This window comes from Meles meles, chromosome X (assembly GCF_922984935.1).
Source record: "Meles meles chromosome X, mMelMel3.1 paternal haplotype, whole genome shotgun sequence".
Lineage (NCBI taxonomy): Eukaryota > Metazoa > Chordata > Mammalia > Carnivora > Mustelidae > Meles > Meles meles.
This window is the reverse complement of record NC_060087.1, coordinates 116,134,596-116,146,890: the sequence shown is the minus strand read 5'-3', so window position 1 is coordinate 116,146,890 and position 12,295 is coordinate 116,134,596. Positions and strand designations below refer to the sequence as shown.

Here is a 12,295-nt window from a genome sequence, read left to right as displayed (position 1 = left end):
TATAAAGAACACTATGGAATCCAGTACTAGAAGGTACCTACACCAAGGCCATGTTCTCTTCAGCGTCCAATAAATATTATTAGTAATGAAGATCAAACCAAACCAAACCAAATGAAAAGCAGCAGCAAAGAAACACAAAGATTATCTTTGGTTTCTGAAACGCTGGGATTCCAAATTCTTCCCACAACAAACAAGGCGGGCTGGAGTGCCTCCCGGCTGGGCTGGACACACAAGTGGGGAGTAAGTGGGCCTGCGTGGAGAGCTCTCAGGAAGCAGGGACAGGAAACTTCGAGGCATGGCAAGGCCTGGTTCTCCCTGGCAGGGGAAAATGTGAAATCGCAGGAAGGAAGAGAAAATCGGGGCAGGAATGTGGCCAGGCTCTTGTGCTTCGGTTCTTCCAGAGGCACTGGCAGGCGGGAGCACCTAGAGGCTTGCTGCTGTGGCTGCTGGGGGCCAAGCGGTCAGGCACGCTAGGACGCAGGACGATTCCAGCAAGGCCGGGCCCAGAGGAGACCTGGGAGCTTCCGGGCCCTCCCTGCAGCCAGGAGCTGCAGGACAGCCGTCAGAGTCGCAGGTGGCTGTCTTTCCCAAAGGGGGACACGTGTGGACAGATGGAATGCCCTCTCCTTCAGGTTCTCCTTCTCTCCTTTTCCATCCTTGCTGCTCCCCCTGGTCCCCCCCTCCCCGCAGCCCGGCGCTGGTGGAGGAGAGGGGACAGACAAGGTGGGGACGCGGCCAAGGAAAGGAGTCATCTCCGGAACCAGAGCGCCGGGGATGGTGCTCCCAGTGTGCAGGGCGCCCGAGCGGCTGGGACCTGCGCGGCCCTTCCCCTGTGCCCGGCACCCCCGCAGCATGGTGGCGTCTGGACCCGGTGACAGCCTGCCTGGAGGTTGTGGCCCACGCTCCTTTCACCGGCCACGAAGCTGGGGCTCAGGGAGCCCGCGGGCTCTTCCCACGGCCACTGGGAAGTGGTACCGCTGCTGGACCCAGCGACAGAGTCCATGGCCTTGACGCTGACACGGGGCTTCCTTTGGGCTTCCCGGAGAAGGAACAGCCTGTAGGACCGGCGACGAAGAAGGCTCCGAGCCAAGGAAGACCAGTCCTCCTTTCCCAAGACCGCTTCCACGCGCCGGGCTCCGTGCCCGGTGTTCATTCCCTGACCTGCCTGACTTCCCTGATTGCTCACAGGACCTCAGAACTACTGATCCGTGAGCCCAGGAAGAAAGAGAAGGGCGGAGAGTACGAATGAGGGGCCTCGCTCCCGCCTCACAGCCCCAAGAGCCAGGGTTCCAACCCAGCCGCTCTCCCCGTCCCAAGCCGGCTGGAACCGCAAGGCGCCTCCTTGCAAGAAGGGACTGACCGTCTCCCGGTGTTAATGGTGTTCTGAACAGACCCTGGGGACACGGGGCCCCGCTGCCCCCGCTGGGTCGGAACACCACGGTGGTAGCACGCATGTCATCGGAAGCACATCCTCCGTTCCTGGGTCTTCTTTGCTCGAGATCTTGCGTCTCGGGTAACTCGAAAGCCTATCTGTCAGCCGGGTGTTTTACCCATTTACAGGAACCTAATATTGCCCCGGCGGCATGGCCGGCTCTTTGCTCCGGGCCCAGTCTGGCCTGTGCTACGGGGAGCGGCGCCACCTGCTGGCGACTCCCTTGAACTACAGCAGAGAGCCTGGCCAGGGCCGCTTGGCTGGGGCGGGACGCGGCGGGGGCGTGGGGCGGTTGCCCAGCTCCTCAGAGCAAGTGTTGAAAAGGGGAAGGGAAGGAGGTCTTGGGGCGACTAAAGGAGGTCGGGGATGTGGGTATCAAGGTGAGCCTGCAGGGCATCTGCTTTCGCAGGTTCACTGGGATGCACGGGGTGATAAAGTCTTTTTCTGAAATTTGATCTCAGGGAGAAGCCGCCCCGGCAGTTCAGCTGAGCAAGGCAGTCCCCGCAGGGCTCTAGGTGGTGGTTTCCTCTCTGACACGCATGGCACGGTTTTGAGGTACGTGCTCTCTGTGATGTGAGCTTAGAGTCAAATTGCATTTTTACAGGCGTGTTTTTCCAGTGATGCTGGGACTTTTTCTTGAAATACAATCGTCCCTCTATTGGACAACCTTGGTGCTTCTGTCAAAAGACCGTCCTCCCCGCAGTTCTGAGCATATTCTGAGCTCTCGGTTCTGTCCATTGATCTCTATCTCTCCGCAGTTGCACAAGGCCCGGGTGAAGGCTGTGAGTCTTGAAACCGGGTACTGAAAATCCCGAAACTCGGTTCACTTTCCAGATTGTTTGGCTCTCCTCAGCCCTCTGCATTTATGTGTAAACGCTGGAATCACCCCGGTCATCTCTTTAAGAAGTCCTGCTATGACTTTTCCTTTCCAATCAGAATGCTTTTATTTGGAGGGGATGAGGCGCTTAGTGCACTGGCTAGGATCTCCTCTGTAAGGTGGAAGAGAAAGGGCAACAGGGCACAGCCTGCCTGGTTCCCGGTCGCAGAGAAAATCTTCATTCTTCACCAGTAAGTGCTATGCGCACGGGAAGGTTGTGTAGACACTCCTTACTAGGCTGAGAAAATTCCTTTCTATATACCAAATTTGCTGGAAATGTTTATCGTGGAGCTGCTGGATTTTGTCAGATCTTCCCGCACCTACTGTGAGGGTCAGGTTTCCCCTTCTTATATTAATACGGAGTAAACCGTGAATTGACTTTAAGATGAAACCTACGTGGCATTCCGGGAGAAATCCCGCTTGGTCCCGGTACGTATCTCCACGGTGTTTGGACCAAGCCTTGCCTGGTCTCCCCACTTGCCATTCACACAGCGTGTGGTCCCAGAGGCAGAGAAAAGAGAATCGCATGGTTGGGGGGAAGGAGCCACCAGCATGTTCTAGGGCCGCAGCCCTGCTCAAAAGTCTTCCGTGACAGGCCCTCATCTTCCCAAGGGCCCCACTGAGGAGCCCCCTGTCCCCCTCAAACACACACAGGGGCACCGGCCCCAGCCCATTTCTCTACGGGCACCACATTGGCTGTCTCAGCCAGGAGCGGAGGAGACACACCCTCCTTCCCTCCACCTCTCAGTGGCCACAAGATCCAGTCCGCTGCCTCCCCATTGCCTGGATGGTGGCAGGGGCTGGCCCTACAGGGGGTGCGCCTAGAGGCCTGGAGCTTGGGGCCCCTGCGATGGCAGCAGCGATCCTCGGGGTACAGAGGCTGAGGCACCGAAGCAGGAGGCACGGCCCCGACAGACTGCTGTGACCACAGAGCATCCACAAGGCTGAGACTGTGAGAGAGGCAGGCCCTCTGCTTTGTTTCGTGTGGCGGGCCACGCAGGTGCTGGTGACCTTGGGACCTTGTTCAGCCTTGGGACCAGCGCTGTGGCCTTCCCCCACGGGAAGGTGGACCCTCAGAGGGCGACGGCCTAAGGCAGCTCGGTGCCCTGCCAGGGACTATCTCCGTCCCTCTGCCTCCCACTTAAGGATCCTCTCCAGAGGGGCTCCCCTAACCTGGTCCAGGCTACAAGGGTGGCTCCATCTCGTGGTTATGGGGGGGCAGTCCCCGACAGCTGGGTCTGCATTCCCCTAAGCCCCTGATTCTCCTGTCCCACCCCAGCGCTGACAATGCTGGCAGCGAAGCCTGTGGGGGGAGAGCCCCCCCCCCGCATTTCCCCAGCAGCGCCAGCAGACTCCTTCCCGAGTCCCGTACGCTGGGTCTCCCTGACTAGAGGGTGCCTTTGACTTCGTTTCCCAAACACGCGTGTATTTGACACCAAGTGGTCAAGTCCTAGGTCAGTTGCTGGAAGGAGATCCGGGGCCACATGGAAGCGGCTGCCCTTTGTATCCTGAAATCCCGCCCCAGAGTTGGGGACTGAGGGGGGCTGACTCAGGGGACACCAGGGCAGGCATCTCTATGTCGGGACACCCATGAACACCGAGATGTTTCGCTGGGGTAGACGGCGGTCCTACCCTGACACATGGATCCAATGAGCCGAGCCCATGTCTCTGCCAAAAACCAGACTCCGGGCCGTCCGAGCATTACTGCCACATGGCGCTCAGAAAACCCCGCAGGGAGGCGGGAGCGTGGTCACGTCCCTGTTACAGCCAGGGGCAGGGGACACACGCCCAGGGGTGAGGGGGCACCCAGCTGGTGTCACTCAGACCCCAAGGCCCAGCAACGATTGCCTGCTGTGGGCCTCCACCTCCTTCCGCAGGATGAGCACACGGCAGGCTCCAGAGTAGAGAAGGGTCCCCTCTGTGGTCGGCGTCATCCCCCCAGCAGCGGCCTTCCTGGTGCCTGAATCTGCCGGCAGCTCCTCTGCCCCGGAGTGTGAGGCCCACCAAGGAAGCCGAGTCTAGGGGAGTGGGCCGTGGAGCACCGCTACTTAGCCCTCTTCTCTCCCCTTCCTCCGTGGTGGAGTGGCGGGGGCAGCGCACGGAGGGCAGATGGGAGGGGGGCTGTGAGCCTGCCCAGAAAGGGTGAGAAGGTGGCCGGTGGAAGCTGGGACCCCTGAGACGAGCGAACGGGGGTCTCCCACAAAGGCTGCGCGCAGAGGGTCCTCAGCACGACATTGGGAAGCAGCCCAGAGACCGAAGATACCGTGGGAGTGCTCCCCATGGGGGAAACCAGCTGCAAACACAGACAGGTGGAGACAGAGGGGATGGTGGGATGAACCCTGTGCTCCGCATGGGAACCACACAGACCCTGTCCTCTCATGGTTGGCGACAGACCTGGCAATAAGATCTTCTAAACTCTGAACTCGAGTTTCTCCAGTAACAGGGGCCCACGGAACCTTGGAGGAATGGCGGAAGCAAAGGCATTTCCCATTTGCAGCCAAGCAAACCAAAGAGCCACACGTGGAGCAGGACAAAGAGAGGCTGTGGATCCTGGGAAAGCCTGTGCACCAGGGAGACGACCTGTCCCAGCCGTGTGCGGCCACAGCAGGGAGCACTGGGGAGGGGGTCGCATCAAAACACTGAGGCCAAGTGCTGCAGATCGCCAGGGGGCAGGTGCACTGCACCAGGAAACTGACCCACGAACCTGTCTGGTCGGCGTTCGCGTGAGGACGTGTCCACACACCCACCTGCCGGGGTCAGGGGTCTCCACGAGGCCCTCTGGGGTCAGTCCCACGTGCTGTCCAGGAGGGCTCAGCCACACCACACTCTCTCAAGGCTGCGACCTGGGAACCGCTCCTCATGAAGGGTGAGAGGTGGAAGGTCCGCTCCAAGGACAGGGCTGGAGGTGAGGAGCCTCGGGTTGCTCGGGTCAAGCTCCTGGGTCTTCCGGGGACCACAGCCTCACCATGACCTCCTCCAGACATGGCGGTGGGGATGATGGGGAGGGTCCGGGAAGAAAGCCCCCAGCAGGGCCCCGGGGACTGGGCAGGCTCTCCACACCTGCCAGTTCCCTCCGCTTGCTTCCTCTCCTCATACACACGAGGCCCAAATGGATGTTGAGCAGCCACCGGCTCCCTGAAGGCCCATGGCCACCCTGAGGTCTCCCTACTGGTGACGCGAGAGTCCACGTGGCCACGCGTGGACCGAGGAAGAGCTGGGCTCAGAAGGCCACCCTGAGCCGGAGCGGAAGCTGCCAGCCTTCCTCCGGGGCGGGAAAGGGTGCTCCTCCCTCCCCAACGTGCCGGGGATCCCGAGGTCCGGTCTGACCCTCCCCCCTTGGTGGCGCCAGGCTTCGTGACCCCTGGGCTGGGTTTTGGACCAACAGGGACTGAACAGAACCGTCTGGACTAAGAAGAGGGAAGCTCAGGGCGCTGGCAGGGACCGGGGTCCGTCCCTCCTGTGGTGCAGGTGTCCCAAGGCTCTGCCTTCTCAGGGTGCTTTGGCCTCTGGTAGTTCCCAGTGGGAGGAGCAACCGCAAGGCCCTTTCTGCAGGCTGTGAACCTCCAGGGACCATGACCCTGCACCCTCAGGAGCGCTCCCCCATGGGGACGGGTTGGGGAGGCTTTCCTTCTTCTAGCTCAGCCTCTGGCCCCCCCGGGGACCCTCCACATGGCCAGGCTTCTCTGGGGACTCACTAGGCTGGGGCTCTGAAGGCACAGTTTGGGTCTCAGGTAGGGGGAAGGGCAGCAGGCTTCTGGTCCCCAAGGTTTTATCTTTTCCTAAACTGGGCGCCCACCTCGCCGGCAGGGAGGCCAGGGGCACCTCGCCACCCGCTGTGGCAGACGGACCTCCGGGTGACCCAAAATGATGTGCAGGGAGCTTCCTTCACCCCATCGCCCCGAGCCCACCCTCAAGCTTCCACTGTAGTAAGCACTTCTGAGGCCCGGCTCTGAAATGGAGAGAACACCTAGGTGTCCGGTCATTCAAATAAAGGTTGAGAACGAGACAAATCGCCACCGTCTGGCCAGGCCCGTGCCGCGGTCTTCTCCTCCGGGGACCCTGGCCGTGCAGGCGGTCCCCCAGCGTCTCTGGGAAGGCCTCCACCCTGCAGCCCTCCCTGACTCTCCCTCCCCTGCTCCCGGCCCCCCAGGGGACCCCACACCAGGAGAGGAGGCCTCCAATTTGACTGAATTTTATTGAACTCAAGGAGGGGTGTTTCTTTTTAACTTAGAGGGACGAGATTTGACAACAGCAGGAACGCGAGCGTTTCTCTGAGCAGCCCGTGCTGACCAAGACAGTGAATCACACACAGGAAAGGGACAGTCATCTTCTTCAGCCCGGGTCTCGGATTTTGCAGAAGCTCTGCCGTCTGGAACACAGACTGCAAATAAATAAAGTGCACGGAGAGCCTGTCAGGCAGCCAGGGACCAGTGCGGGAGGGGGCGGAGGGGGCAGCTCGATAACTACTAGAGGCCAAACCCTATTCAATGCCAATCCTGCCGAAGAGCAGGAGCAGGACCACAGGCCGAAGAAGTGCAGCCCCTGCCCAGTCCCCCCGGGGCCATGCTGAGACTTCCTGGGCCCCCAGGGTGGGTTGGCATGGGCTGGGGCGCCCCGCAGGGCAGGGGTCTTGGGCTCCCCCCTCTCTGTGGGGAAGAGGTGGCCCAGGCCCCAGGCAGTTCCAGCTCAGCCCCAAGGCCGCGGCCGGGGAGTGGGTCACCCCGAGGGTGAGACGGGGCCTTTCAAGGGGCACATCTGTGCATCGGCCCTAGGGAGTCCACGCGGGGCTCTCACACGCTGTCCCCAGACATCTGTGGATGGAGTCGGCAGGCCGGCAGGCTCCCAGACGTGGTCCTGGGTGGAGAGAATGGGGTACAGGAGGTGCCACCGGGACCCGGGGCCGTGGAACCTTTGGCACGAGGTGAGAGCCATCACACCCTATCTATGGGAGGCTACAGATGGTGGCCTCATCGGGCCTCGGTCCCCGGGGTGAGGCGGGCAGAGCTCTGCACTCAGGAACCGTCCTCTAGAGCGGCGGCTGAGAAAGGCGGGAGGGTGACACTGGGCCACTCTGTCCCTGGGGCTGGACCGACTGCTCGGGTTGTCAGTCCCAGGAATTTGGAGCCTGGGGGCCGAGAGAGCAACTGGGGGCAGAGCGGCTGGGGGACCGGGGTCATTCCTGGCCCCCTCGGGGCCACGGCTGGCCATCCTGGTGGGCCAGGGAGCTGCACACCTGCGGCCTCAGGGACAATCCAAGCCCATCCAGAGGACGTTCTCTGGCAGGATCCCAGACTGGGGGGTGACGAGCCTGGGGACCCATCCCAGGTTTATCCCTTCACCCTCCTGGTTGCAGTCTATACGCAGGGGCCCCGCCACCACCGCACCCCCACCCCGCCACCCAAACGGAGAGGCTGCCGAGGAGCTCTTGTCCAGCCTGGGGTGGGGTGGCAGGGGAGGCCGGGCTCTGTGGGTAAAGCCCTCCGCTCTGCAAGGCATTCGAGGACTCTCTCCTGTGTCCATCTCAGCTCTGACGGTCTTCCCTGTGGCCTCCCACAGCGCCCCAAGAAGAGCCAGTTCCCCACATTCCCTACCCTGGACCTGGTTCTCTCCCCCTACGTCCCCCAGGGGGCCCTTGAGCTCCCCTCCCCCACAGAGAAGGGTTTTCTCAAAGACTGGGCACAGGTTCAGCCCCACCCCTTCGTGTCTGTAGGACAAGGGCACATCTCTCCCAGTCCCAGGCCAGCTTTTCCGATCATCAGGTGGGGAGCATGAACACCCTCAAAGTGTCGCTAGGAGATGCAGTGAGGTGACAGGGTCCCGTCCTTCCCCATGCCAGAACGCGACCACCGGCCACCCCAGCACCCGGTGCCGCTGCCTGGAAGGTCCTTTCTCCATCCCGGGCCAGGCCCTTTGCCCTGCTGCAGCTCCCCACGCAGCACTGGGGCCAGGGGCCGCCCCTGGGCAGGGATTGCAGTCTCTCGACAAGGCCACGGAAGGGGTGGGTCACCACCTACGAACACTGGTTCCTGAAAGACAGAGAGATGGAGACTCCACAGTGGTCCCACGGAGTGTGGGGCGCCTTTCCCCAAGGGCTGCCTCCTCGCAAGCCGCTGCTCCACCTGCTCTCCACTCCCCAGCCTGCGAGCTGCCCTGAGCTCAAGGAGACCCCCATTTCCCCCGGCTCCTCTGGGCACACAGGGACTGCTGGAGGCGGCCTTCGGTGGCACCGGGAGGGCAGATCTAAGGGCTGGAGGGAGGGTGGCGGCAAGGATAGGGCAGAGCGGCCTTCCCACTCCTGTGGGTCTCCAGATGGCCAAGTGCCCAGCGCCAGAGGACGCCCCCAGAACGGGAGGGGAGCCCCAGGCACAGAAGGAGCAGGCCCCCAACACAGGGACAGAGGCAGCTGCCCAGACCCCCGGGGCCTGAGGGTTTAGAAGAGGCACCCACCAGGGCTTTGGCCAAGAACACAACCCCCCTCCCTGTCTGGCTCCCCAAGGGGGTGAAGGGTGGCAGCATCTTTTCCTTCTGGAGCCTTCCCCGGCGCCTCCCCCAGCCCATTCCCCTCCATTCCCTGGGGTTCAGGTGGCAGCACCAGGGCCTCTGGGGAGAGCGGGGCAGGGATGGGCTGACGCTCCACCGCTGTCCGGGAATGAGGACCAGAGAGTATGGGGCGCCTGTGGCTTCCCGCCTGGGCAGCTCAGGGGCTGGCTTCCTGGGGTCCCGTCCACACTGCCCCCTGCCACCGAGACGTCATGGCAAGCGCCGCCGCTAGCCCGCGTGTCCAGCCTCTGGCCTCCTACCTTGTGGATCGGGGCCAGTCAAGTCCCTGCTGCAGAATTTTTCCTTGCGGCTTCCCCGGCTCTGGCCAACGTGAGGCAACAGGTCGGCCGCACTCAAATCGTTTCTTGGTTGGTTTGGTTTTTCCCCTCCAGCCCGACAGTAAGGGCCCGTTTGCAGAGTTTCTGTGCAATAGGTCACCGGCCACGCCGCCGGCGGGCTGCCGGTCGTGGCCGGAGCTCGGCCGGGTGGCTGGGCGGCGGGGTGGCCGGCGCCCGCCCGCGAAGGTCTAGGGCCCGGGGGCCCGGGCCGCCCCGGCTCCTGCCCCCGCCGCGTCCCGCCGGCCGTCCTCCATGCCGGCGCCCCTGCCCGGCGCGGCCCGGCGCGCCGGACCCTCCGGCGGGGGCTGCGGCGGCGCCCGCTCACTCGATCCGCACCTGCAGGCGGACGTTGAGCATCACCGAGGCCACCACGTAGAAGTAGGGGAAGTTTCTGCGCAGCCGCCAGGCCAGGTCGAAGAAGGTGATCAGCGTGCGCGTGAGCCCCTTGCAGAAGGCGCCGTACGAGCCGCGGGCCGCCGCCGAGCGCGACAGCCGCACCGCCAGGCCGGACAGGGCCGCCGCCGCCGCCGCTGCCGACAGAGCCGCTGACGCCGCCATGGGTCCGGGCCGGCGTAGGCCCCGCCGACCCAGGGAAGAGCGTGCGGCCGGGCAGGTGGACGCGAAGCCTGAGGCGCCCAGCCAGCCGCCGGTGCCCTCCCGCCCCGCCCCCCGTCACTCCTTCCCTGGCTGAGTCGGGGATGCAGCCTCCCCGGCCGCCTCCACGCCTCCGCTGCTGTCCCTCCGGTGCAGCCTAGGGCGAGCCCCGCCCCTCGCCGGCTGCCGGGGCGGCCGCCGCCAGCGTAACCCCGCCCCTCGTGTGGCCACGCCCCCTCCCGGGCGCCGCGGAGCGGCCGCTGCCTGCCCGGGACCGCCTAAGGGACCGCCCTGCCTCCTCCTGCGCTCCCAAGGGCAGAGCCCGAGGGCAGAAAGGGGTTGGGAGGTGGTATCCCCAGGGATCGCTTTTGGGGCGTGTCCTTGAGCAGAACCGGGAGGGCGGGAGGGGACTGAGTGTCTGGACCACCATGCAGTAGGCCCCGCCTGTTTACCATATCCCCCTTCCCCACTGTCTATGCACAAAACCCGGCCAGGCAACCCATTGTACCTTTCTTTAATTCGCATATCTCTGCTAATTCAGCCGCACTGAAGAGTTTCAGGAAAGCATGGGCGCGTTTTTTTCTTTTTGGTATATTTGCTGGTCATGTATATTTCTTTTTTGGTGAATTGACTCGTTACCCTCATTGTCTTTACCTTTCACCCCACAGTGATTTCTAAGTACTCCTCTTAAGTGTATCTTTGCCCTGGACACAGCACAGGGTCTTCCCCGGTTTTCATTTACCCTTGTTCGGGGCTGTTTTCCTTGCTGGTGGGCTTAAAAGCCCTTTCGTGGTTTCATCTTATCTTTATTCTAAACCAAATCCAACCCAAATCGACAACATTTCAAGACTATTGAAATGATCAAGCTTCATTATAGTCATGGCTTTTTAAAAGCTGTCTGCAAAAAGTAGATTCAGCATGACCTCATCCCTGTTTTCACAAGGAGGGAGCCTGAGTATTTCACAAGGAAGGAGCCTGAGTATTCAGGCTCTCTCAAAATGCCTATCATCATCACACTTGAACATGTCTGGCATCTCTGTAACAGGAACACAATGAGTTATATACACTGGTTGAACAGTGGTCATGCCTACATGGTCATGGGGAAAACAGATAATTTCTTTTTTTTAAGGTTCATTTATTTATTTTAGAGAGAAACAGAGAGCACTGAGCAGGGGAGGAGCAGAGGGAGAGGAAGAAGCAGACTCCGTGCTCAGCAGAGAGACCCATGCAGGTCTGGGTCCCTGAACCCTGACATCATGATCTGAGCCAATATCAAGAGTCCCATGCTTAACGGACTGAACCACCCAGGCACCCCCAAAAAGAGAATGTCATAAACATTATGTTATTGTGTGGTATCATGACTTTATCCATGACATAACCATGCATGGGTGTAAATGCATATAAAATGCCAGGGCAGATGTATCAAATTACTCAACATTGTTTACCTCTGATTAAGGCAATAGAAAGGAAGATGCACTTTTTAATCTCTGTATATATGTATGTATATCCATTTGTATATCTATATTTGTGTAATGCCATGAAGAAAATTAATCATTTGAAAAAGAAGGGGCCACAGTAATACAGACTTAAGCCACATAGAAACCCTTTGCTGCAGACTGGATCCAGCCTCATTCATTTGCATTGCTTGTGCCTTCTAATCATTTCTGAAACCCTTCCTTGGCCTCATCTCATTTATTTTTAACATTTTATTTTGAAATAATTATCGACTCACAGGAAGTTGCAAAAATAGTACAAAAGAACCTTGCTCCCAGCTTCCTCAATGGTTACATTTTCTATAGATGCAGTATAATATCCAAACAAAGAAATTGGCATTGGTACATTACTGTTAGGTAGATTATAGGCCTCATTCAGCCTTCACCATTTTCCTAACCCGCATCAATGTGTGTGTGTGTGAGTGTGTGTGTGTGTGTGTGTGTGTGTGTGTATCTCCATCCATTTCATCCCATGTTGGGATTCCTGTAATCACCACTACAATCAAGATACAAAAATATTCCATCAGTACTCACTCAGCCACGTGTACATATTTTGCTAGAGTCATATCTATTTCACTTTGTTTGGAGGGACTGTAAGTAGTACTATGTGGTTAATTTCGGTTTCCACATGTTCATTGTTAGTGTATAGAACTGCAATTGAATTTTTAGTTTTATTTTGAGATAATCATAGATTTACATGCGGTTGTGAGAAAAAGTACAGAGAGATCCCACGTACTTTTTCGTACTTTCACACAGTCATAACATCTCTCAAAAGTGGTACAGTATCAAAATCAGGATATTAACATGTCTATCTGTCTTGTTTCTGTCTGTCTTGTTTCCCCCGGTTTACTTGTTCGAGTGTGTGCATGTGTGTGTAGCTCTATGCAATTCCACCATGGGTATAGATATAGCATATAGTTCATTTCTTTTTTTTTAAATAAAAAGCTATAGTTTAAGGATTTATTTATTTATTTGAGAGGGAGAGAGAGAGCGTGCACATGCACAGAGGGAGGGCAGAGGG

The 12,295-nt window shown here is 59.4% G+C and overlaps 1 protein-coding gene across 1 annotated transcript; it reads right to left on the bottom strand.

Annotated features, from left to right (window-relative positions):
• Positions 1-8,117: 8,117 nt before the first annotated feature.
• SMIM10L2A (small integral membrane protein 10 like 2A) lies at positions 8,118-9,920 on the bottom strand. Its single transcript, XM_045994619.1, has 2 exons — positions 9,110-9,920; positions 8,118-8,335 (listed from the first exon to the last, which is right to left on the bottom strand). The coding sequence occupies exon 1, from the start codon at positions 9,743-9,745 to the stop codon at positions 9,509-9,511; it is 237 nt and encodes a 78-aa protein (XP_045850575.1). The 5' UTR covers positions 9,746-9,920; the 3' UTR covers positions 8,118-8,335; positions 9,110-9,508.
• Between the last annotated feature and the right edge of the window lie 2,375 nt (positions 9,921-12,295).